Genomic DNA, 19,085 nt, shown 5'->3' with positions numbered 1-19,085 from the left:
TACTGTACCAGAATTCTTGGAGTGGGTACAAAATACTTGATTCCTTGAACACAGCAAGATTAAAATGTGTAGTAGTCTTTATTTTAAGCTAAAAGAGCAATATCACTCATCATTTAGTAAAATACCTCTCAAAAGGGATCTTCAAAAAGAAGAACTAACTGAAGGGATTTTGTCATTTTTAGCAAGGGATTTCAAAAGATTTTTCCCTTCATACTATGAGTCATTTGAAAAGAAGTCTCAACAACAACAAAAAAAAAGGGCAGTACATTTTATATTCAAATTTAACTTTGCAAAATAGCTAGAGAAATAACATTGAATGAACTGAGAGTTTCAGGTTTTGAAAAACCTTCTGTAAAATCAGAGAAATAGCAAGCAAAACAAAATTAAATGGCCTATTACAGGCTCACTTTTTAAAAATTATGTGTAAACAGTCTTTTATATACTGTTTGTTAAATTTGCAGGACTAAAATCTTAAAAACTGTTATAGTTTAGACTGAAAGCTAAAGCCTTTATACTTTGCTCTGTAGAAGAATAGTAACAGAGTGAAAAACTGCCCTTGCTTCTTTCAGCATATGACTTAGATAAGAAAATTAGGAAAATGCAAAGGAAATCAGCAACTGAAATTCTTCAAATCAAATTGCCGAACATTAAGCAATAGACTAGCAGGATATGGAAGAAGAAACATAAAATCATAAATGTGTCATGGGTCTAGAAGGAGGAAAAAGTGCAAAAGTTTTTTTGTTTTGCTGGTTTTCTGCTTAGCATTTCATGGGCACATACTTGTTCCCTGATTAGAACCTGGCTGGAAGTGCTTGGTGTGAGGCAGCTCTGCTGGTGTGGGGATAATGATGCTTCAGTTCCCATGTGCAGCAGAGTTTCTCCACAGCCATTAACACTTTCTGTGGGACTGGTACCAGCTCAGCCTTTGTTTGTAATTTAAAATGTGCAGTGGATGAGTCATCCATTACTGGCTTCAGCCAGTCTTGTGCCTATCCTGGAATTCTGCCTTTGCAGCATGGTAAAATTAGGAGGAATTCTAGCTTTTCATCAGTATGCTGCCCTGGCTTTCTCTTTCTGATTCTTTGTGTAGTGAAGGTTTGGCATCAGGGGCTTTTTCCAGCCATCGCATTTGGTCTTCTCTCCATAACTAGAAGGAAAAAAATGTGAGCGTGTTGCTGTTTGAGCTATGTAAAGCATAGGAAAAACCTTCAGAAGAGAACACAAAACAATTTCCCAATCCTAGGATACCAGCTGTGTAATTGTAGCAGTAATAGTTACTTGGCCTTTTAGGGATTTTATTATTACCTAAGAAATTTATACACAAATTATTTTGGAGATGGGAAGTTAAACTAGGAAAAAATGCTAAGGTTAACTTGCTACATATATTTCAGTGCTGTAGTCTACCTGCTTGGAATATCTTTTCTACCATGCAGTGTGCAGGGTAATGTGCAAAATTAGATTCGTTACCTGTGCATGAATTTTAGCAATCAACAGTTAAACATGATTCAGATGTTTAAAAATGCCTCAATCCACAAGTATGCTGAAATCCAGTGGATTTTAAGCCTTGCATTGTTTTTGTCCCCAGGGTAAAACATCAAGTGGAATACTTGGGTCTGAAAGAAAACATTCGAGTCAGAAGAGCTGGCTACGCCTACAGACGGGTTTTCAAGAAGTTTCTGCAGAGGTAGGTAGCACTGTTTAGAAGAATTGCTATAAACAGCAGCAGGGTTGTTTACATGATGAGGAGACAACCAAAAGGTTGCCAGTTTTGAAACCTTCCCATTTCCCACTCAGCCATTTCGTCACATGTGCCTTGCTCAGTGATCTCCATTACACAGAGATTTCAAAGTGCTTCAAAGCCTGGCTTTGTGTTACTGAAGGTGCTTCATGTTTTCTGTAAACTTGCCTAAGGCCTCAGTATTTGTCGTGCTATGAGAGGGCTCCTTAAAGTTACAGAGTGAGTTAAAGGAACTGATGCAGTGCCTGAAATCTCAGTGTCCAGCTGCAAGCCTTTTCCTCAAATGTTACTGCTCCACTCTCCCCACAGCAGACAGAAGACAGGTAAAGAAATCCACACGTGCCATTCAGCCATTGCAGTGTAAAGAGAAACCTCAGCTTACAGAGCTTGTTATCCTTCCACTGGTGTTCTAACAGCTGGGAATGGGCACAGCTCAAACCTCTGCAGCTGCTCACAGAATGAATGAAAGCAAGTCAGAGCTCTGGAAGATCAGTCCTGTTCTTGGTGTCTTAGGACAGCTGTTACCATGATTAACTACCTCCACTAGCTAATGAAATCCTCTTAAATAGGAGCAGTTTCAAGATTTATACAACATTCAGCTCTGTTCTTCAGAAACTGGAGACATGCAGCTAATAAGTGCCCAAACAGGCTTTATGTGATAAATCAGCTTTTGCTGGAAGTCCTTACATTGAATTTGAGAGTGTCAAACAAAAACCCAATCAGTTTTTGCAAGGAGTGGAGTGTAGTTAATCAGACAGCACAGAACAAAGCCATTAGTAATCCTTCATGATAGTACCAAGAATATTCTAATAATGCAGTAACAGCCAGACCTAAAATCTCTGAAAGTATGGACTTCATTTTCATGGAACAATTATAAATTCCTTTTTCTTTATGACTTTCAATCCTAGATGTATAAACATGAACATGCTGCAGGCTGTGTTACTGAACACAGACTGTTGCTGAGACAAATAACAGATTTATACCGTGTGTTAAATCTCAGACTGTGAGGGCTGGGCAGGCTCTGAGAGTTCTGCACAGAGGAAAGCTACGTGGTACTTCTGGATCCACAGGCAACTGAAACTCCTCTTATGGAATTGATCCTTTTATTTCAGATTAATTAGCTTTGTTAAATCTAACATTTTGTTATGAGTAAAACTCTTCCTGCACCCTTTCCATTCACAGTTCCTAGCATCCAGAACAAGCTCTGTTCTGACCCCCAGAGTCAGTGTGAGTAAAATGGGGCTGAGGCATGGGATGGACAGGAAATGCATGCTCGTACACTTGTTTTCATTGGGCGTGCCTTGGCAGCTCCATGCAAGTGGAGATTGCTGGGCTGAATAGACTTTTATGTACAAAATTTACATTTGCATGCAAAAAGCCACAGTCACTGAAAAGGCCTGTGTGTTCCCAAGCATAACCAATCTGAAAGCTGAGCTCCCACTCCCTGCTCAGCCATCAGACCTAACTGCTTTCTGGGAGTGTGTAATACCTATCTGGGGGCAGTCATGATTTGAAATTGTTTCAGAAGCATGTTAAGAACACATTTAGTACTTGTGCTGGAATCATCTGCAAGATCAAATTACACAAGCTTAACAAGTGTGGATTCATGGAAAGTGACATGACTGGTTTCGTGGGAAGCATGCACGAGGACACTGAAGTGCCATTGCTGAGCAGCAGTGGCCAGTCAGAGTTGTCACATTATCAACCTGTGAAATGCTTAAATAGTGCATGTTCTAGAATTATCTGTTTGTTCTGCCCTCTAGACTTGTCACACCAGTAAAATGTATGAAGTGAATTTGATAAAAAAGGAGAATTTTAAATGTGTTCTTACTTTGTACCCAAGAGCTCTACATGTATTAAAAGGTCTTGAATCACATTTTTCACTATGCCCTCCTTTACAGCTCAGGAGATGTAGGAGAGAATTTGTAGCATGTTGAAATGTCATGTCACAGTCTCTTGTGTGGAAGGTAGCAGTTTCAAACACCTTTATTCACCTTAGCTCCTTTACCTTCTGACTTGGGTAGATCCACCTACACAGCTGCACAGTTGGCAGTACATGATGAGCCTGCAAAAGAGGCTGGTAAATAAATGAGCTGGAAGATACTTTAAGTTACAACTCCTTACTGGGTTGCATCTATTTATCCCATAATACTGATAAATCACATAAATTTGTAAGTGCACACATTGTCTTAACACAGATTGTGTATAATACACCATATTGAAGGTGGTGTAAGAGCTGTTCATTACACTGTCCAGCAGAGTACCTGAGCATTTGTTAACTGAGAGATTTGAACAGGAGAACATCAGTGGTTTCAATCCGACTGAATTATTCAGAAGTTACTTTCTTTTCATGCACCTTCTATTCAGAGATGTTTTGAGTTTTGTCATACATTTTTTCTTAACTGCTGTTTCTGTTTGTGTGGTATTGTTACTTAAATTGCATGATACTGTTCCTGCCTCTTGGTTGGATAACATTTTAGATACGATGATAACAGTAGTCAATATTCATTTAATTTATTTTCCAACAATTCCTTGCCTGATTTTTTGAGAACCTTTTATTAGGAACTGCCTAAATAATCTTAAGAACTTGGGAATTACAACAAACTGACCTCCATACTTGATCACTTTTTTCATGTGTTGAATAGTTTTACTAATAAGCATGATTTACTTTACATCACTTAAGTATGCCCAAGGCATTGGGAGCTGTCAAGAGTAAAGAATACAAGATTTTGGGGAGAAATTTCTTTCAATATATTTAGCTGTTCTCCAGTATTGTTGTCAAAGGAGCCCAAAGAGCTGCTGCCAGAGAAGTTCCTTCCCCACAGACATGCTGGGGCAGCTAAAGCCCAGCAGTGGAACAAGGCAGCTTTGTAACTGCAGCCTGGCAGTTCCAAATGCCCAAGTGAAGCTGGAGAAGTGGGCAGTTTAAAAGGAGCTGCACCCTGGCATTACTTGATTCTCAAGGCTTACAGAGGATACCATGAGAGACAAGGCTTCATGCTTCTTTCTGTCAAAGTTAGAGCCCTTCCCTGCTCCTTCAGGGCCCTCTGTGGGGTCAGTTCCCAGAGTGCCCTCAAGGTAGCACCAACATCACTATGGCTTCCTTCTTGCACCAGAGGCCAAGCCAGAGGTTTCCTGGGATAGAGCCAGCACTGGCTCCTTGCTAAATGCAGCCCAGCTGTTGAGCAGGTGGGTTAGGAGCACAAGGTGGTCACTTGCTCAGAAACAGAAAAGACCTTTGTGAGAATAAGAGTGAGAAGGCTTGAGTGACAAATCGGACATGTGCTTGGGAACCAGTGTAGAGTATCAAGGATGTAGCTACTCAAATCTGGACCATAGGTCATTGTTGGTGAATAACCTCATCCTGGACTTAAACAGATTCCAGCAGAACTTTCTGCAATGAACTGCTGCAGTTACCAGACAGAACTTAGCATCTGGAAGTGGGAGACTCCAGGGCACTGTTGTTCTTTTCAGTTGTTTGGTCTCACTAAACAAGAAATATCTTATCACTGTGCATCTTCACACACACCAAGCTCTGAGTCCTGCTGTCAAGCTCCCCCAGGGCAGTGCTGGCCAAGAGTCAGTGGTGTTCTGCTGCTGCTGTTTGACTCCAGGTTTTAATCTCTTCTCATTGGTGGTTTAAGGTATGCCATTCTCACCAAAGCAACCTGGCCCTCATGGAAAGGAGAAGAGAAACAAGGAGTCCTCCACCTGCTTCAGTCAGTCAACATGGATCCTGACCAGTACCAGCTTGGGAAGTCCAAAGTCTTCATCAAAGCTCCAGAGTCTGTAAGTGTGCCAGAACACAATTCTTTACATATGCAGCTGTTGGCTGAAATTAAAGTCCCGCCTGCTCATGTTGAGCATGATACCTGCTGAGGTGTGGGAAGTGTAAAAATCTGAGACCATGCATCAAGAAGATGCATCAAGAAGAAGAAAAATAGGTTATGAAGATGCTTTGGTATCAAGAACATTGGTCCTCTTCTCATAACAGGAACTATTGATGAAGGCAGAAAAATCCCAGGGGACGGTAAATCAGTGTTCCAGAAAGACTGCAACTTGAAATCCCAAAGAGAATATTAGGGAGGCATCACAAGGCTGGTTTTATCCTGTGCCTACTAAGTTGTGCAAAATCTGTTGGAAAAAAGTTTTCTTACTTTGCTGTTCAGGAAAGTTGTTAAGGAAAATCTGTGCTCTGCTCACCCTCCTGTTTTCCTGGTGCATCAGAAGCAATGGGCCTTAGTTTGTGTAGCAGATCTTGCAGCTGAGCATCAATTTCTTGGTGCTTTGTCTGAAGTTACATGCTATTTTGCACTGAGATTTTGCAATTAACGTTGTTAGAGAAATAACTCATGAGTGTTCATGAGAGACAGCATCAATATTCTCACTGTAACCTGAATTGCATGAGGTTGGTCACGCCCCTGCTGCAGCTGAGGATGTTTTTGCATCAGGAGCTCTCATGGCTATGCTGAAACCCAAGCCAGTGCTTATGTTCAGGAAGAGATTTAAAAAAAATTTTAAATAAGTTTGCTGTAGATGGAGAATTGCCAACTGTGAAATAAGATTTTATGGGTGGCAGAAAGGCTTCATTATTTACATTTCCATCACACACCTGAATAAATAACTCTGTACAGGAGCAAGTGAGGTTCTGTGGAAATGGTTTGCACCAGATCAAGTTTCCTTTTTCAGATCAATATGAATAACTGTTTTTCTAGGTTTGCATGGTTTAGAGCAACAAAGAAAAAAAAAATCCTAAAGCCCAGATTTGCTTCTCCATATACCCATTTTTACTAATTACTCCTGTGAATATTTAACATACAAAGCAGGGAAATTATAAGCAACAGTCATTTCAGTGGACTGATTGAATGCTGCAATTTAGCCAAATGCTTGTGCTCCTGATAAGATAAAAATCCCATTTCACTGAAGTATTTAAAAGCTGTAGTGAATGTGCTGTATCCTACAATAATTATGAAGTTGTTTTAAATGCATTAAATTTACATGTCTTTTAATAGCACCTGGGATTCTCAAAAAAGGGGATCCACCTTCCATTCCTGTTTTAATAAAATAGTATTTTTCTCTTGATTTCTGATATTTTAGACCTAAAAATCTTACTATGTCATTCTTGTGAATTATAAGGTCATAGCTACAAGTCCTGCAGCCAGCTGACAATCTTCAGTGGTGAGAAAGAATGGAGCCAGTGGACACAAGGGTCTGAAATTCAGCCAGGGAAGAAAGTTGCTTGTGAACAGTTGCGTTACACAGTGCACAGATCCCCACAGGCATGGTAGCATTCTGACAAGAGAAGTAGGAGTTTTGGAGAATGTGTGGATGGAGGCTGAAGAAATGGCCTGTGGAGAACCTTGCATTGCACAAGCAGAAAATTTCAGGGAGAATCCATATTCCTCTTCCTCCATCATGGGGTATGGAACTTAGTGGGTAGACTGGTAAGAGCCACAGCACTCAAGCACCAGAGATTTCTTCCAGAAAGGCTGCCTTAACATTCCAGTCTCAGGTCCCACAGTCGTGGAGGAGGAACCAGCTTGGATCTAGAGTGAAATGCACTGGAGAGTTGCTGAAAGTAAAATGCAGCTTTTTCTGGAACTTTGCATGTGAAATGTCTGCCCCACCTCACTGTGTCTTCGTACAGCTGTTCCTGTTGGAAGAGATGAGAGAGAGGAAGTATGATGGGTATGCCAGGGCCATCCAGAAGGCCTGGAGGAAGTATGCAGCCAGGAAAAAATACGTGCAGATGAGAGAAGAAGGTAGGTCAGAACTTCTGGTGGCAGGGACTGCACACACACATGGTTCCAGGAACAGAAGGAGGGGCACAAAGGGTGGGAATCCCTCTCTGTAGGCAAAAGCTGCATTACAAGTTAACTGTCTCTGAGTGATTGCACTTTGTTGGAGCCCTGAAGTACCACTGATGAGGTTGATTGCCCTGCATGCTTGGAGTGTTTTGCTCTGAAACCAAAGCCAGTCTGAGTAGGACAGACAGCAGAGATGCTGCAGGGGAGGCAAAAATGGAAAACTTCCCACAGTTATGCAGGATTGGAATAATCTGTGGGTGATAAAATCAATCCATGGACTCTCCTGGGACTTAGTTGTGTGTGACCTGGGCTGTGTGAATGAACATGCTGGGTTTGGAATGGCTTACCTTTAATTTATAGCACTGTGAGAAATTTTGTAGTTCCAGAAGTGCTCCTAATTAACCAGAACTACTGAGCTTGCCATCAGTGTATTTTATTAGGAATGGATTTAATGATCACATATATCCTTACCTAAAGGATTAGTAGCAGTGCTTCACTGTTTTTCCATATTAGAAACAATGTGGTTCTCACTTCCTAGGAAATTCTCTGTGAAACAGTTGGCTCTTTGAGAGCATGAGTTTAGGAAATTTGGTAGATGCTATTAATCAATGTTTGTGTTTTGTATTTAAGCATCAGATCTGTTGCTGAGCAAGAAGGAGAGAAGACGGAACAGCATAAACAGGAATTTTGTGGGAGATTACATCGGCATGGAGGAGCACCCCGAGCTCCGCCAGTTCGTGGGCAAGCGGGAGAAGATCGATTTTGCAGACACTGTAACTAAATATGACAGAAGGTTTAAGGTGGGTGGAACAGCAACATCCCCTAAAGACCAGTTCTGCTGTTGTCTTCACCATCTGGTGCCAGGAACTGCCCAGCCCAGGGTCACACCAGGCAGGGCACAGCTGTGTGTTTGCAATGTTGTTTCAGAGCGTGAAGCGAGATCTCGTCCTCACTCCCAAGTGCATTTACCTGATCGGGCGGGAGAAGATAAAGCAGGGCCCAGAGAAGGGCCAGGTGAAGGAGGTCTTGAAGCGAAGGATGGAAGTGGAGAGAATTCTTTCTGTTTCTTTAAGGTCAGTACCTGCAATATATTTTTTCCATTAATAGAGCAATTTGTGTAGGACAGGGAAAATAAGTTGATTGATGAAGTGGGAATTCAAAACTTTCTTTTTGAATTTGCTTGCTTTGGGTTTCAGACTTGCTTCAGTAACCTTCAAATTTCCAATTTATCTCTAGTCAAAAAATCTGCCATTATTGAAGAGAAGGATTTTAACTGTAATTTTAATAGCACATGGATTTTTGCTAACAGTAATTACTGTAAAATTGTTAAGTAGTATTCCTGTCTCTCAAGAGGGATTGTTTCAGCTATTCCATTATCAGCTCCTGAAAAAAATTAAACCTGTTCTCAGAAAGCAAGGCTCTGTAATTAATGCTGCTTGGACTTTGTTATGTTTTTGAAAATTAACCATGAGTACTCTGCAAATGTCATTATAATGCTGGCTGTATTTGCTGATGACATTTTAAACTGGATGGCGTGTGCTCTGATTTCCTTGCAGCACCATGCAGGATGACATTTTCATTCTACATGAACAGGAATACGACAGTTTGCTCGAATCAGTCTTCAAAACAGAGTTTCTAAGCCTCTTATCTAAACGATATGAAGAGAAAACACAACAAAAACTACCTCTGAAATTTAGCAATACGTGAGTTCTGGCTTCTTTCAATGGGCATTTAGGGATAAGTGTTTTGTTCTTGCTGCCAAGGCAAATGGTTTAGTGTAAGTTGTACTGAATTTACAATACTAGGAGGTGGCACAGTGTAAAACCCTGCATATGCAAACATACCAGACTTTGTGCTTGCCTTGTCAGAGTAACAGGTTAGGATTTACCAGGGCCACTTGACACTTCCCACCGTGTGTGTGCATGGAGAGCTGCCTTTGTTCTTCTGACAGGGCAGGGCCTCTGCACAGCTGCTGCTGGCTCTTGGCAGGAGCAGGGAGCATCCTCTTCCTGTTCCTTCACCTTCATCTAGGAGTGCAGACATCTCAGTGAAGAGTGTGAAAGAATTCTGGACACATAATTTAGCAATCTGAAATGCTGAAGTTTGTTGTGAGTGCTGGGGACTGCAGGGTGAAAGAATAATTCTAAGGAAGCCTCACTTAAGTAAATTATATTGGGAATATTGTTTAGAAACAAGTGTGAAATCCTAGAGCATGTCTGATGTGCAGTTTGGCTGTGAGGACATCCTGGAAACAGTCCCAGCAAACATGTGCTTTTGTTAATACTTCCACCCTTAAGGAGATCAGCAGCAGGCCTTGGATTTGTATGTTTATTTTATTGCCTTCAAAAAGGTGGAGGAATTAAGAAAAGCAACAACAGATCACTAATTTTATTTGGAAAGGGTGTAGAAGGAGAATTGAAGTGAGGAACATAACTATAGCAGAAAATCCTGTACACTGAGAATGCAAAGCCAGTATCAGGAGTAAGTGTCATATATTGCATTTCTGGGGTCTTGCCCAAAACCCTGAGTACAGTTCAGAGCAGATGGATAAGTGTGGAAATGCTGGGAAGGAGAGTGAGTGTGTCTGTGTGTCTGTGTGTGTGTGCAGAGCTGTCCCTCACAGCACAGGGCCTGCCCAGAGCGCCCAGGGCAGTGCACAGCCAGGCACAGCTGCGGTGGGGCTGTGCCTCTGACTGTGTGCAGGGAATGGTCACAAACAGCAGCACCAGCAGAAGCAGCACAGAGGCACTGCTGGCTCAGGGCTGACATCTCCTACTTGGACCTTGGCACATTTTTGTTCAAAGCTCACTGTCCCCTCCAGGGCATCTTCAACTTCCTTTGAGAAGCTGTGCTGGGAAAGTTAAAATATCAATTAAATTACATTTTTTATTACTTTTTTTTTTAAAAAGCGTGGAAAAAAGATTTAATGAGGTGGTTATGTCAGCTGAGTCATTCATGGAATGCAGATTCTCAGTCTAAGACTTTATTTTACATTTCTCAGTTATCTGCTCTCAAGCAATGCTGCTTTGATTCGATGTAGCAATTCTGGTTTTTTGATTTCTGTGTTCACATGCTTCTGTCAGACTTGAAGTGAAGCTGAAGAAGGAGAGCTGGGGGCCCTGGAGCAGTGCTGGTTCCCGACAGGTGCAGTTTATGCAAGGCCAAGGAGATGTGGCCATTCTCAAACCAAGTAATAAAGTGCTGCAGATCAGCATTGGACCAGGGCTACCAAAGAATTCCCGTAAGTTTGAATTTCCTCTAGAAATTAGGGGTTTATAAAATCAGTGAATGGCTGACTTTTTCTATCCATGCTTGGCTCTAGCCCCATCATGTTCTTATTAATTTCTCTGTAACACACAGAGATCCTAAGGATTACAGCAGAGTTCCTTGCTGCTCTGCAGCTGTCAGTGTTCTGGACCTTGTTTACTGTAGTTGCAAGAAGGTTTGCTTTATCTCCTGAGGCTGAACTGGATCACTCAAGGGAGAATATCCCAAAGTCATCCTTTTTGCACCTCATGCTTTTTAACAGCCTGGCCAACCCTGCAGGAGTTAGATTGCCTATTCCTGAAGATCAGCTCTTTCTGATCCCAGAAGAGGGGTCTGGCAGCCAGCAGGCCTTACCTCATTCATGTTATTGTGAAGGGGTAACAGAATGTTGCTGGTTTCTTCTAGGTCCTACTAGACGGAACCTCAGCCAAGGCAGAGGATATTCCAGTAGGTCTCAAAATCAGACTTATCCTATGAGAGCTGCACCACCTCCTCCAGGTAAGTCCTCTTAGCTTGGGCTAAACAGAATTCCAGGTAAAGGCTCTTGGTTTTCTCCTGTCATCTGGCAATTTTTACCCATTAAAAAAAGTTATGGTAACACTTTAATTTTCTCTTTCAAAGACCCTGCCTGGAAAGCATCTGTTTGTAGGCATTTCATGACCTGCTTGGTGTGGCTGGTGACTTGTTCAGACACTTGGTATAAGCCACCGAATGTAAACCTGACCTTGTAGCCTTCTCCACTGTGTAGGGGACAGGCTCTGTGCTTATCAAGGCATGGACAATGCTGTGCAGTGAATCTGCTTTCAGGGCCAGCACAGCACAGAATGCAGTTTGTGTCTCACTGCCCTGCCTGTCAGACATGGTACAGCTCCTGTGAGCCCGAGTGCTGGGGCACAGCAGCTGTGCCAGTGAGCAGCATGGCTTTTTCTGCAGGGGACTGATGTCATCAGGGTGTTCCACTTCTGCCCTGGGCAGATATGATTAATTTTGCTTGTGAACTCACAGGGGAGAACAATATTCCATTGACCCAACATTTCCCAAGAGATTTTTTTTAACTTACACACTCCCAGAGTACTTTCTTTTTAACAAAGAGTCCTCTTTCAGTCAGCTGCTGTTTATTGAGAAGCACAATGCTAATGGTGGAAGTTAGGGGTGTGACTACTCTTGGTCACCAAATTAAAAAGACAATTCCAAATCCTCAGTTTTATAAGTCAAACTAACAACTGTGTGATCTGCCAGATCAGTAGTGAAGTGGGAAATTACTGTAAGAGCTAGCCTGTCAGCAAACAGAGAGAGTATTTGTACAGCATCAGTTAAAGCAAGGACAGTCTGGTTTATATTTTCAAAAACTAGACTGTTTCAGCAGTTTTGTAGCTAGGAGAATTGTTACTACTTAAGTTGAGTGCTGTGGTTATCCTCAGGCATTGGGCTATCACATTTAAAAGGTGAATAGAAGGCTTTCCTACAAATCTCTCAGTAGGTTACAGTAACACGGCTTTGGTTGTTTTTTGAATGTTAAACTCTCTTGGAAAGTAGCCACACATAGCTGGAAAAACAAAATTGCAGACAGGTATTGCAAAAGAGTTCCAGTTAAAATGCTCAGACTTTCAAGGAGTTTAAAGCCATGTCATGATTTGGGCAAATTCCTCCTTGGAAGTCCCAAACAATTATCTAGGTTCTGCTATTTTCACATCTTGTTTTGAAATCAGTGGTGCAGTAGCTGAACTGAGTGTTCTGTACAGGTTCACAATAACCCAAACTTTTATTAACATCACTATAATATATGTGCCATCCTGGCTTGGATTGCACAGTGGGGTGTATGCAGGAGTTTCTGACCCGTAGTTCTGCCACAGTACCCAGAGAACATCAGAAATGAAGAGCACCTGTTAGAGGCAGTAGGGTTTTCCCTGTGAAGGTGCTGTGATTATGAATTCTCTCTGCATAGCTGCTCTCTCTGCTAATGTTTAGTAGGCATAATCACAATGGCAGAGGAGAGGCTCACCCATGTAAGTCAGGAAACTGATTTTTAATAGAAGCATAGCTCCCATTTTTTTCCATAGGAGTTTTAGGAATGTAAAGCATCCAGACTTGGGCTCTTTAGGCCCTGATACTGCAGGTATCATACATGAGTGGGTTTGCTTTAAATTCAAGTTAGAGGTGTAATTATGTATATAAAAGCATATATCCATATCAGTCCTAGAAAATTCAAACTCCTTTCCACCTACCAAAATAGCATCAAGGCATTTTTTAAAAACAAAACAACAAAAAAGCCCAACCCCCCCCCCAGTCCCAATCCGTATGCTTGTTAAAACAGACAAGTATTTATAGCAACTTAATAAAAACACTCAAATTCCTTGAATATGTGGTAGACTGAGTTTGAACTTCAGAAGAAGTCTGGATATGGATTAGCTATGGATATGATTATTACAGGTAGCTTTGGATTAACCCTTATCTGGATAAAATTTTGTGCAGTGTTTTAGAGAGACGTTGGTGGTACCGTGTTAGCCAAACTGGAACTGAGCTGAGAGCTAACCCTTGTGCTTGCTTGGAACACCCAGGGCACAAGTCCTACTGAGCATGAGTCCATGAAGTTTGCAAGCCAAAAGAGATTGTCAGCAGGCCAGAAACTGGGTATAAATCAGCATTTCAACATGATTTTTTGTTTGGGTTCTTTGATAGGTGGGGCTCTCTGACAGCTGAGCCACCAAAGGTTACTTTCACTGTGCTGGTGGGACTGCATGCACTCACTCTTTATTTACTTCTAGGTCAGCAGCAGAATGGAGTAATAAATCCCCCCCAGTGTGCCCATCCCCAGGTCCCAGGAAATCAGTGGGCCAATCAGAAGAACCTATACACAAATATGACACGACCAGCTTTACCACGGCAAATGTCAGGAGGATCAGGCAAGATTTCACAGCAACCACAAAGCTTGGATTTCTTGAAAGTACCTGACCAAGGAGCAGCTGGGTAAGATTTTACATTGAATCTGATAAAAAGATAGCAATTTTTGCAAATATTTTTCACACTCAAACTGTTCATGACTGAAACACTCTGTGCATCAATCACCAGGTTGTACTCTTGAACTGTACTCAAAGGTTATCATCCATTCCATCAGATCCCAAAACATACTCCATCCTCAACCCATAGGAATGAAGGTGCAGCAGTTCTGGTTTAGTATCTTAAATTTGAATGTTAAGGCCTTAAAAAATGTTAAGGTTTTTCAGTGACCCCAGAGTTTCTACTTTAGCTAGGTCCTTACTCCACTCTCTTGTAGGACATCAGTGGAGCTATACTGTAGTGGGAATCTTAAGTGTCACTTAATTGTCAAGGACTGCTGCCTATTCAGCAGTTCTAGGAAAAAAAGGAAAGAATTTAGTTTAGAAGAAGCAGTTTGCTGATAACTCCCATGATCTGCATGAATGGGGGTTCATGGAGCCAGCAAAACTACATTTATTTCTAACCATATCAAGAGCAACTTTTTGTGCAAGCAGCCCTGTCTCAGCTGTCAGTCAGCAGCCAAGCTCCTGGGCAGGAGGAGTGTTTATTGTTTATTTATTGCTCTGCAATAAATTACCCTGTTGGCCTAAGCATTCTTTTGCTGTGTTAGCCACCAAGGCTGATTATTAAGTAATTAGTTACAATTTAAGTGAGCATTACAGACCTCACAGTTATCAAACAGTAACATAAATGTGCACAATTGATGGATTTTTGAGAATCAGAAGTGCACCCAAGGGTTCCCAAGGAGGAACTTTCCAGTTCCTAAACATGGAGCCCTCAAGAAGGGTTAGGAATGTACAGAGGTCTTTGCAGCTGTACTAAATGCAGTTATTTTACCCCACTGTGCCAAGTGTCAGCCATAAGATACTTCAGGCATATTTAGAGCTTTTTGTTGTTTAAGATTATCCTTCAAATAAGAAAGAAATCAGAAAGAAGTAGCCACTGCTACTTATTTTACCACTTTCAAACTCATCAGCACATGCTAACAGGCACACCTCCATCTTGTAATAACTTCATGGCTTGTAGTGGTGAAATGTTCTTGTCACATGTCAACTTCTTCCTAAACTCTTTTACTAATATTAGACTTTACTTGGTCTTGAGACTTCAGTTCATGTAACTGGTTTTCAGACACACGGTTCCTTTGCAAAAGGAAGCTGTGAGCTAGAAGAGGTGTGATTTAATATTTCAAAATCAGTGATACATAAGTAGATGCAATTTTTAACAAGTAGAACTGGGTTTATTTTTAGCAAAGCTGCCAGGAAGGATACAGTGATACCAACAATCCAGTACAAGACCAAGATGAAAATCAGCAGGCTCCCCCCAGCAGCAAAACATCTCATTTAAGATAGTGGAGTTCTACCACAGCTGCAGAAAAGCTGAGCTGTTTTCCATGTCTTGTGTTGAATTCCTTAACTTCCATCCATAGGTTCAGGTTTCACAGTGTTTCCTATCCTGAGCAAAGGCAGTAAGTAGATGCTGAAGAACAGGAGAAAAACCTCTCCCCCCATAGATACATTGAGAACTGAAGTGCTGTTATAATCCAGACTTCGAATCTTATTTTCTGGTGCAGTTCACTACAAAGTTAGAATTAGAGCTTTAAGGACAAAATTAAGCCTAGGATTTCACGTAAGTAACTGTAACCCTGTCCTGCAAAAGCCATGTTACATTTTCATGGCATTACTGACATGATCACAGTTCATTCTCCACATCATTCCATTTTTAGTCATTCAACACATATATTAATAATTTCAAACTGACATACTGAGTCTAATACCTTTTCTCTCTTCCAGCCTTTTAGCTTGATGAGCTGGCAAAAGGCATTTCTTCCCTCTTTCCCCTTCCTAATCTTTGGAGTGGTCACAGCTGTGACAGTTTGTGCAGCATCTCCCCTGCTGCTTCAGAGTTGGCTGTAACAGAACCAGTCCATAGATGGCCCTGGAATCTGAGGGAACTTAAAAGAGATGCAAGTCTCTGTTACAGCTTAGTCACAAGAATGGTAAAGTAGCAAGCCTGTAAGCTAGAACTTTGTTTTTGATACTGAAAACTGAATCACTGGTGACACTGGGGCAAGGGGAGAGACACAGCCTAAGCTGTGTAGATACCAAGATATGCATGAACTGCATGTACACATTTGCTTCCATTTCAGTCTGGGCACTAAATGTCTTCTAAGCATTGGAACTGCTCTTGGGAAGTACTTACTCATCCATTTCCATAGGAAAGAAATGGCAACTCTGTCCCTTTCACAGGGAAGTCTCACACTGCTATTTTTAATTGTTGTGACATTCGAGACAATCCGTTTTCCCTTTTAGTGTGACATTGTTTGCAATGAATCCATTACGAGCGAGGGGTCTATTAGAGCTTTGGTTTAAGGGCCAGCCCCTGAGCCCAAGGCCTTGCTGTCCCAGTGTCCGCAGGCAGACGTCAAGCCGCCCGCCGCCAGCCGGGGGCCGGCCCAAGCCGCAGCCCAAGCCCAAGCCGCAGGTGCCGCAGTGCCGCGCGCTCTACGCCTACGACGCGCAGGACACGGACGAGCTCAGCTTCAACGCCAGCGACATCATCGACATCATCAAGGAAGGTACGGACGCACCTGGCACTGCCTGAGCCACCCCACTTCATCTTCTCTTGTTAGGCGTGCAGATATCCGTACTGGCTCAGGGGGCAGACAAGCCTCCACCCCAGTCCAGCCTCTACACTCGAGAGGATGTCAGAGACAGACCAAGGACCTGTCACTGGGTACTGCAGAGCTGTACACTTAGTGAGACACCAATTCTGTCACTGGCTCTAGAGGAAAATTAGCCTAAATTGCAGCTGTAGCACAAGAAGCAAAATGTAACTAACTAGTTCCAACTCTGGGTCTCCAAAACACCCTCCTCAAGGCAAAATGATGTGGCCAAAAGATGAACACACTCCAGAAATCCTGTCCCCTCATTCCTTCCCAGAAAGGTTCTTGCTGAGTGGGCACAGCTTTGCAAGGTTGCACCAAGTACACAGAAATGCTTCCAGAGCCTCACTCCTTACTTTGCTGTCCTTGTTACAGATCCTTCTGGCTGGTGGACGGGAAGACTACGAGGGAAGCAAGGTCTGTTTCCAAACAATTACGTCACCAAGATTTAAAAGACTGTCAGAGAAAAACTGGCGTGAAGGTACCAGTGGTTGAAGATGTTTTTCCCTGCCTTAAGGACATTGTTCTTCCAAGTTCTACCTTCTCAGCAGTGTTTTCACCAGTAAATTGTCTATGAGCAGGAAGAGTTTCCCACAGTACAGACCTTTGATTTTTGTCTCAGCATCGTACAACAATGAACTGACCAATTATTTATTATATTTAAAACCTGGTTTAAACACCTGGTAAGTGAAGAATGCTCAAACCTACCATCTTCTTGAAACAGGTGATTTACAGTCTGGAACCAGGGACTTCAAAAGGGGTGTATTTATTAAGTGCCTTGAGCTCAGTATCAGTAACCTTTTTAATTATCTACTGAAGATAATTTTGAATGCACATTTCCTCTAATGCAGATCATTCTGGGGAACATGTTAATAAGTATGCTGCTACATGTCAAAGACTTGGGCTCATTTGGGTATTACCATCTGAAAAACTACTGTGATGGTCTATTTAAGTAATTCTGTACAGAGATGTAATGGAACTGGTTTGTGTTTGCAGGTATGCTTAGGGATTCCAACAGGCACTGTAAGACTTTAAAACAGAAAACCACATAGTACTGTATGCTAAACAATGTTGCCTTCTTCAAGATTTATATTATAATATGGCTGGCCCATGTTGGATTTATGTTTAATACTCTACCTGTTATAGGAAGTGTCTTTATGCAGAGCTGTACATTTATAGAAATAGTTATATACTGTATATAAAATCTGGTTATGATAGAAACATGTATAAATGTATAATGCAGTAGGCCACTGTTCTTACAAAGTAGTACTGCTAGAATTTTAATGCCAGGGTACTTACAGATATGCACTACTCCTTCTCCTTTTAAATAGCAAAAAGCACAGGTGTTACAGCCCAAGTCTGATTGCCTCCCCCAGAGTGGCTGTTGCTTGCCCTGCAGTTCTGAGAATTCCTGCTTTGCCTTTTGAACCTCCATAAAATAAAACACAGGATGATCAACAGGTTTATTCTCTGTGAAGTTCGTTCTCACATATACAAACAGATCCCTTGACAACAATGGCTTCAAGATTTTATTGCACTGACTTCTAAAGAATCCCTTTCTTCACTCCAAACCATATTTTCCCTCTGCCCAGCTGAAGTGCCATGCATTCCTCTCATGTTAATAGCAGTTAAAAAGCCCTGCATATGCTGGTATTAAAAGTTGCATAAGCTTTGAGATACAGCTAAAAATCTTGAATCCCTCCCTCCCAAACCACTGCCTAAATCTAACTTAGGTACACAAACTCCATCTTCTATAGCAACTATTTCTGGGAGCCAGAAATGAGAACCTCACTCCAAGGGAGGAATAATATCCACAAGGAATGGGGCACATTTTTCAGAAGACAGTGTGCAGCAATTGCTAAGCTTACGTATCCCAGGGGAGAGAAAAATCTCCTGCTTGAGGAGAAAACCCAGTAGCTTCAACATCTTTCCCAGAGGGGAGCACTGAGAGCAGTGGGGCAGTTCTGTAGCTTTGGGTTCTTGCCTTCTACATCAGAGCCAGGCACACTCACAGAGAGATGGTGGAAGGGGGGTACTGAGTTCAGTATAACCTGGGGACTATCAAAAGGTCTATTTTAACATTACTTATACAAGATTAATTTAACAGACAGACATACATGAAGTATTGGGGCAGAAAAGTTGCATTACTTACAAGCTTGTATTCCCTGGGCAAACAGATACTGACACTTAGATTAAAAACACAGACAAAGCAAGCCAAGTGCCAATGAAGTGACAAGAAGAACTGCCTTATGCTGGGTTTGACTCTATGATCCCAGGTATAGAGGTTTATTGGAGGAGGGGAGAAAAAGATGTGGGCAAGGAGAGAGATAGTTTCAAGAGCTGAGCTGCTCTCAAAAGGTTTCATGCCTACAGTTCCACATCTGTATTCCCTGCACAGTTGTTAGCATTACAGGAGACTTCCAGTTCTTCTACCTTAGCTCCCTTTTGTTAAGCACACAGAGAAACACAAGTATTTTTAAGGTTATTAAATGCCTGTTAAAGATAGTCTACATCTTTCCCCAAACTTATGGCTAATTACAAAAAAAGAAATAAATTCCAGTATACTTTCTTGATACAAGGCACTGAAGAAAGTACCTATTTCGTGTTCTTTAAG

The 19,085-nt window shown here is 41.8% G+C and overlaps 1 protein-coding gene across 1 annotated transcript in view; it reads left to right on the top strand.

Annotated features, from left to right (window-relative positions):
* The window catches only part of MYO1E (myosin IE), a 74,523-nt gene extending 56,592 nt beyond the window's left edge, over nt 1–17,931 (top strand). The window contains exons 18-28 of the mRNA XM_018913789.3: nt 1,586–1,684; nt 5,383–5,527; nt 7,386–7,500; nt 8,176–8,345; nt 8,473–8,618; nt 9,102–9,248; nt 10,629–10,786; nt 11,218–11,310; nt 13,578–13,779; nt 16,215–16,384; nt 16,847–17,931. Of these exons, the coding sequence (XP_018769334.1) occupies nt 1,586–1,684; nt 5,383–5,527; nt 7,386–7,500; nt 8,176–8,345; nt 8,473–8,618; nt 9,102–9,248; nt 10,629–10,786; nt 11,218–11,310; nt 13,578–13,779; nt 16,215–16,384; nt 16,847–16,923 (1,522 nt within the window). The 3' untranslated portion in view covers nt 16,924–17,931. The remainder of the gene's footprint in view (nt 1–1,585; nt 1,685–5,382; nt 5,528–7,385; nt 7,501–8,175; nt 8,346–8,472; nt 8,619–9,101; nt 9,249–10,628; nt 10,787–11,217; nt 11,311–13,577; nt 13,780–16,214; nt 16,385–16,846) is intronic.
* The last annotated feature ends 1,154 nt before the right edge of the window (nt 17,932–19,085 follow it).

The sequence above is a fragment of the Serinus canaria genome, chromosome 10 (assembly GCF_022539315.1).
Source record: "Serinus canaria isolate serCan28SL12 chromosome 10, serCan2020, whole genome shotgun sequence".
In the NCBI taxonomy this organism is placed as follows: Eukaryota; Metazoa; Chordata; class Aves; order Passeriformes; family Fringillidae; genus Serinus; species Serinus canaria.
Note: the sequence above shows the minus strand (reverse complement) of the source record. Positions and strands in the feature narration are given on the sequence as shown.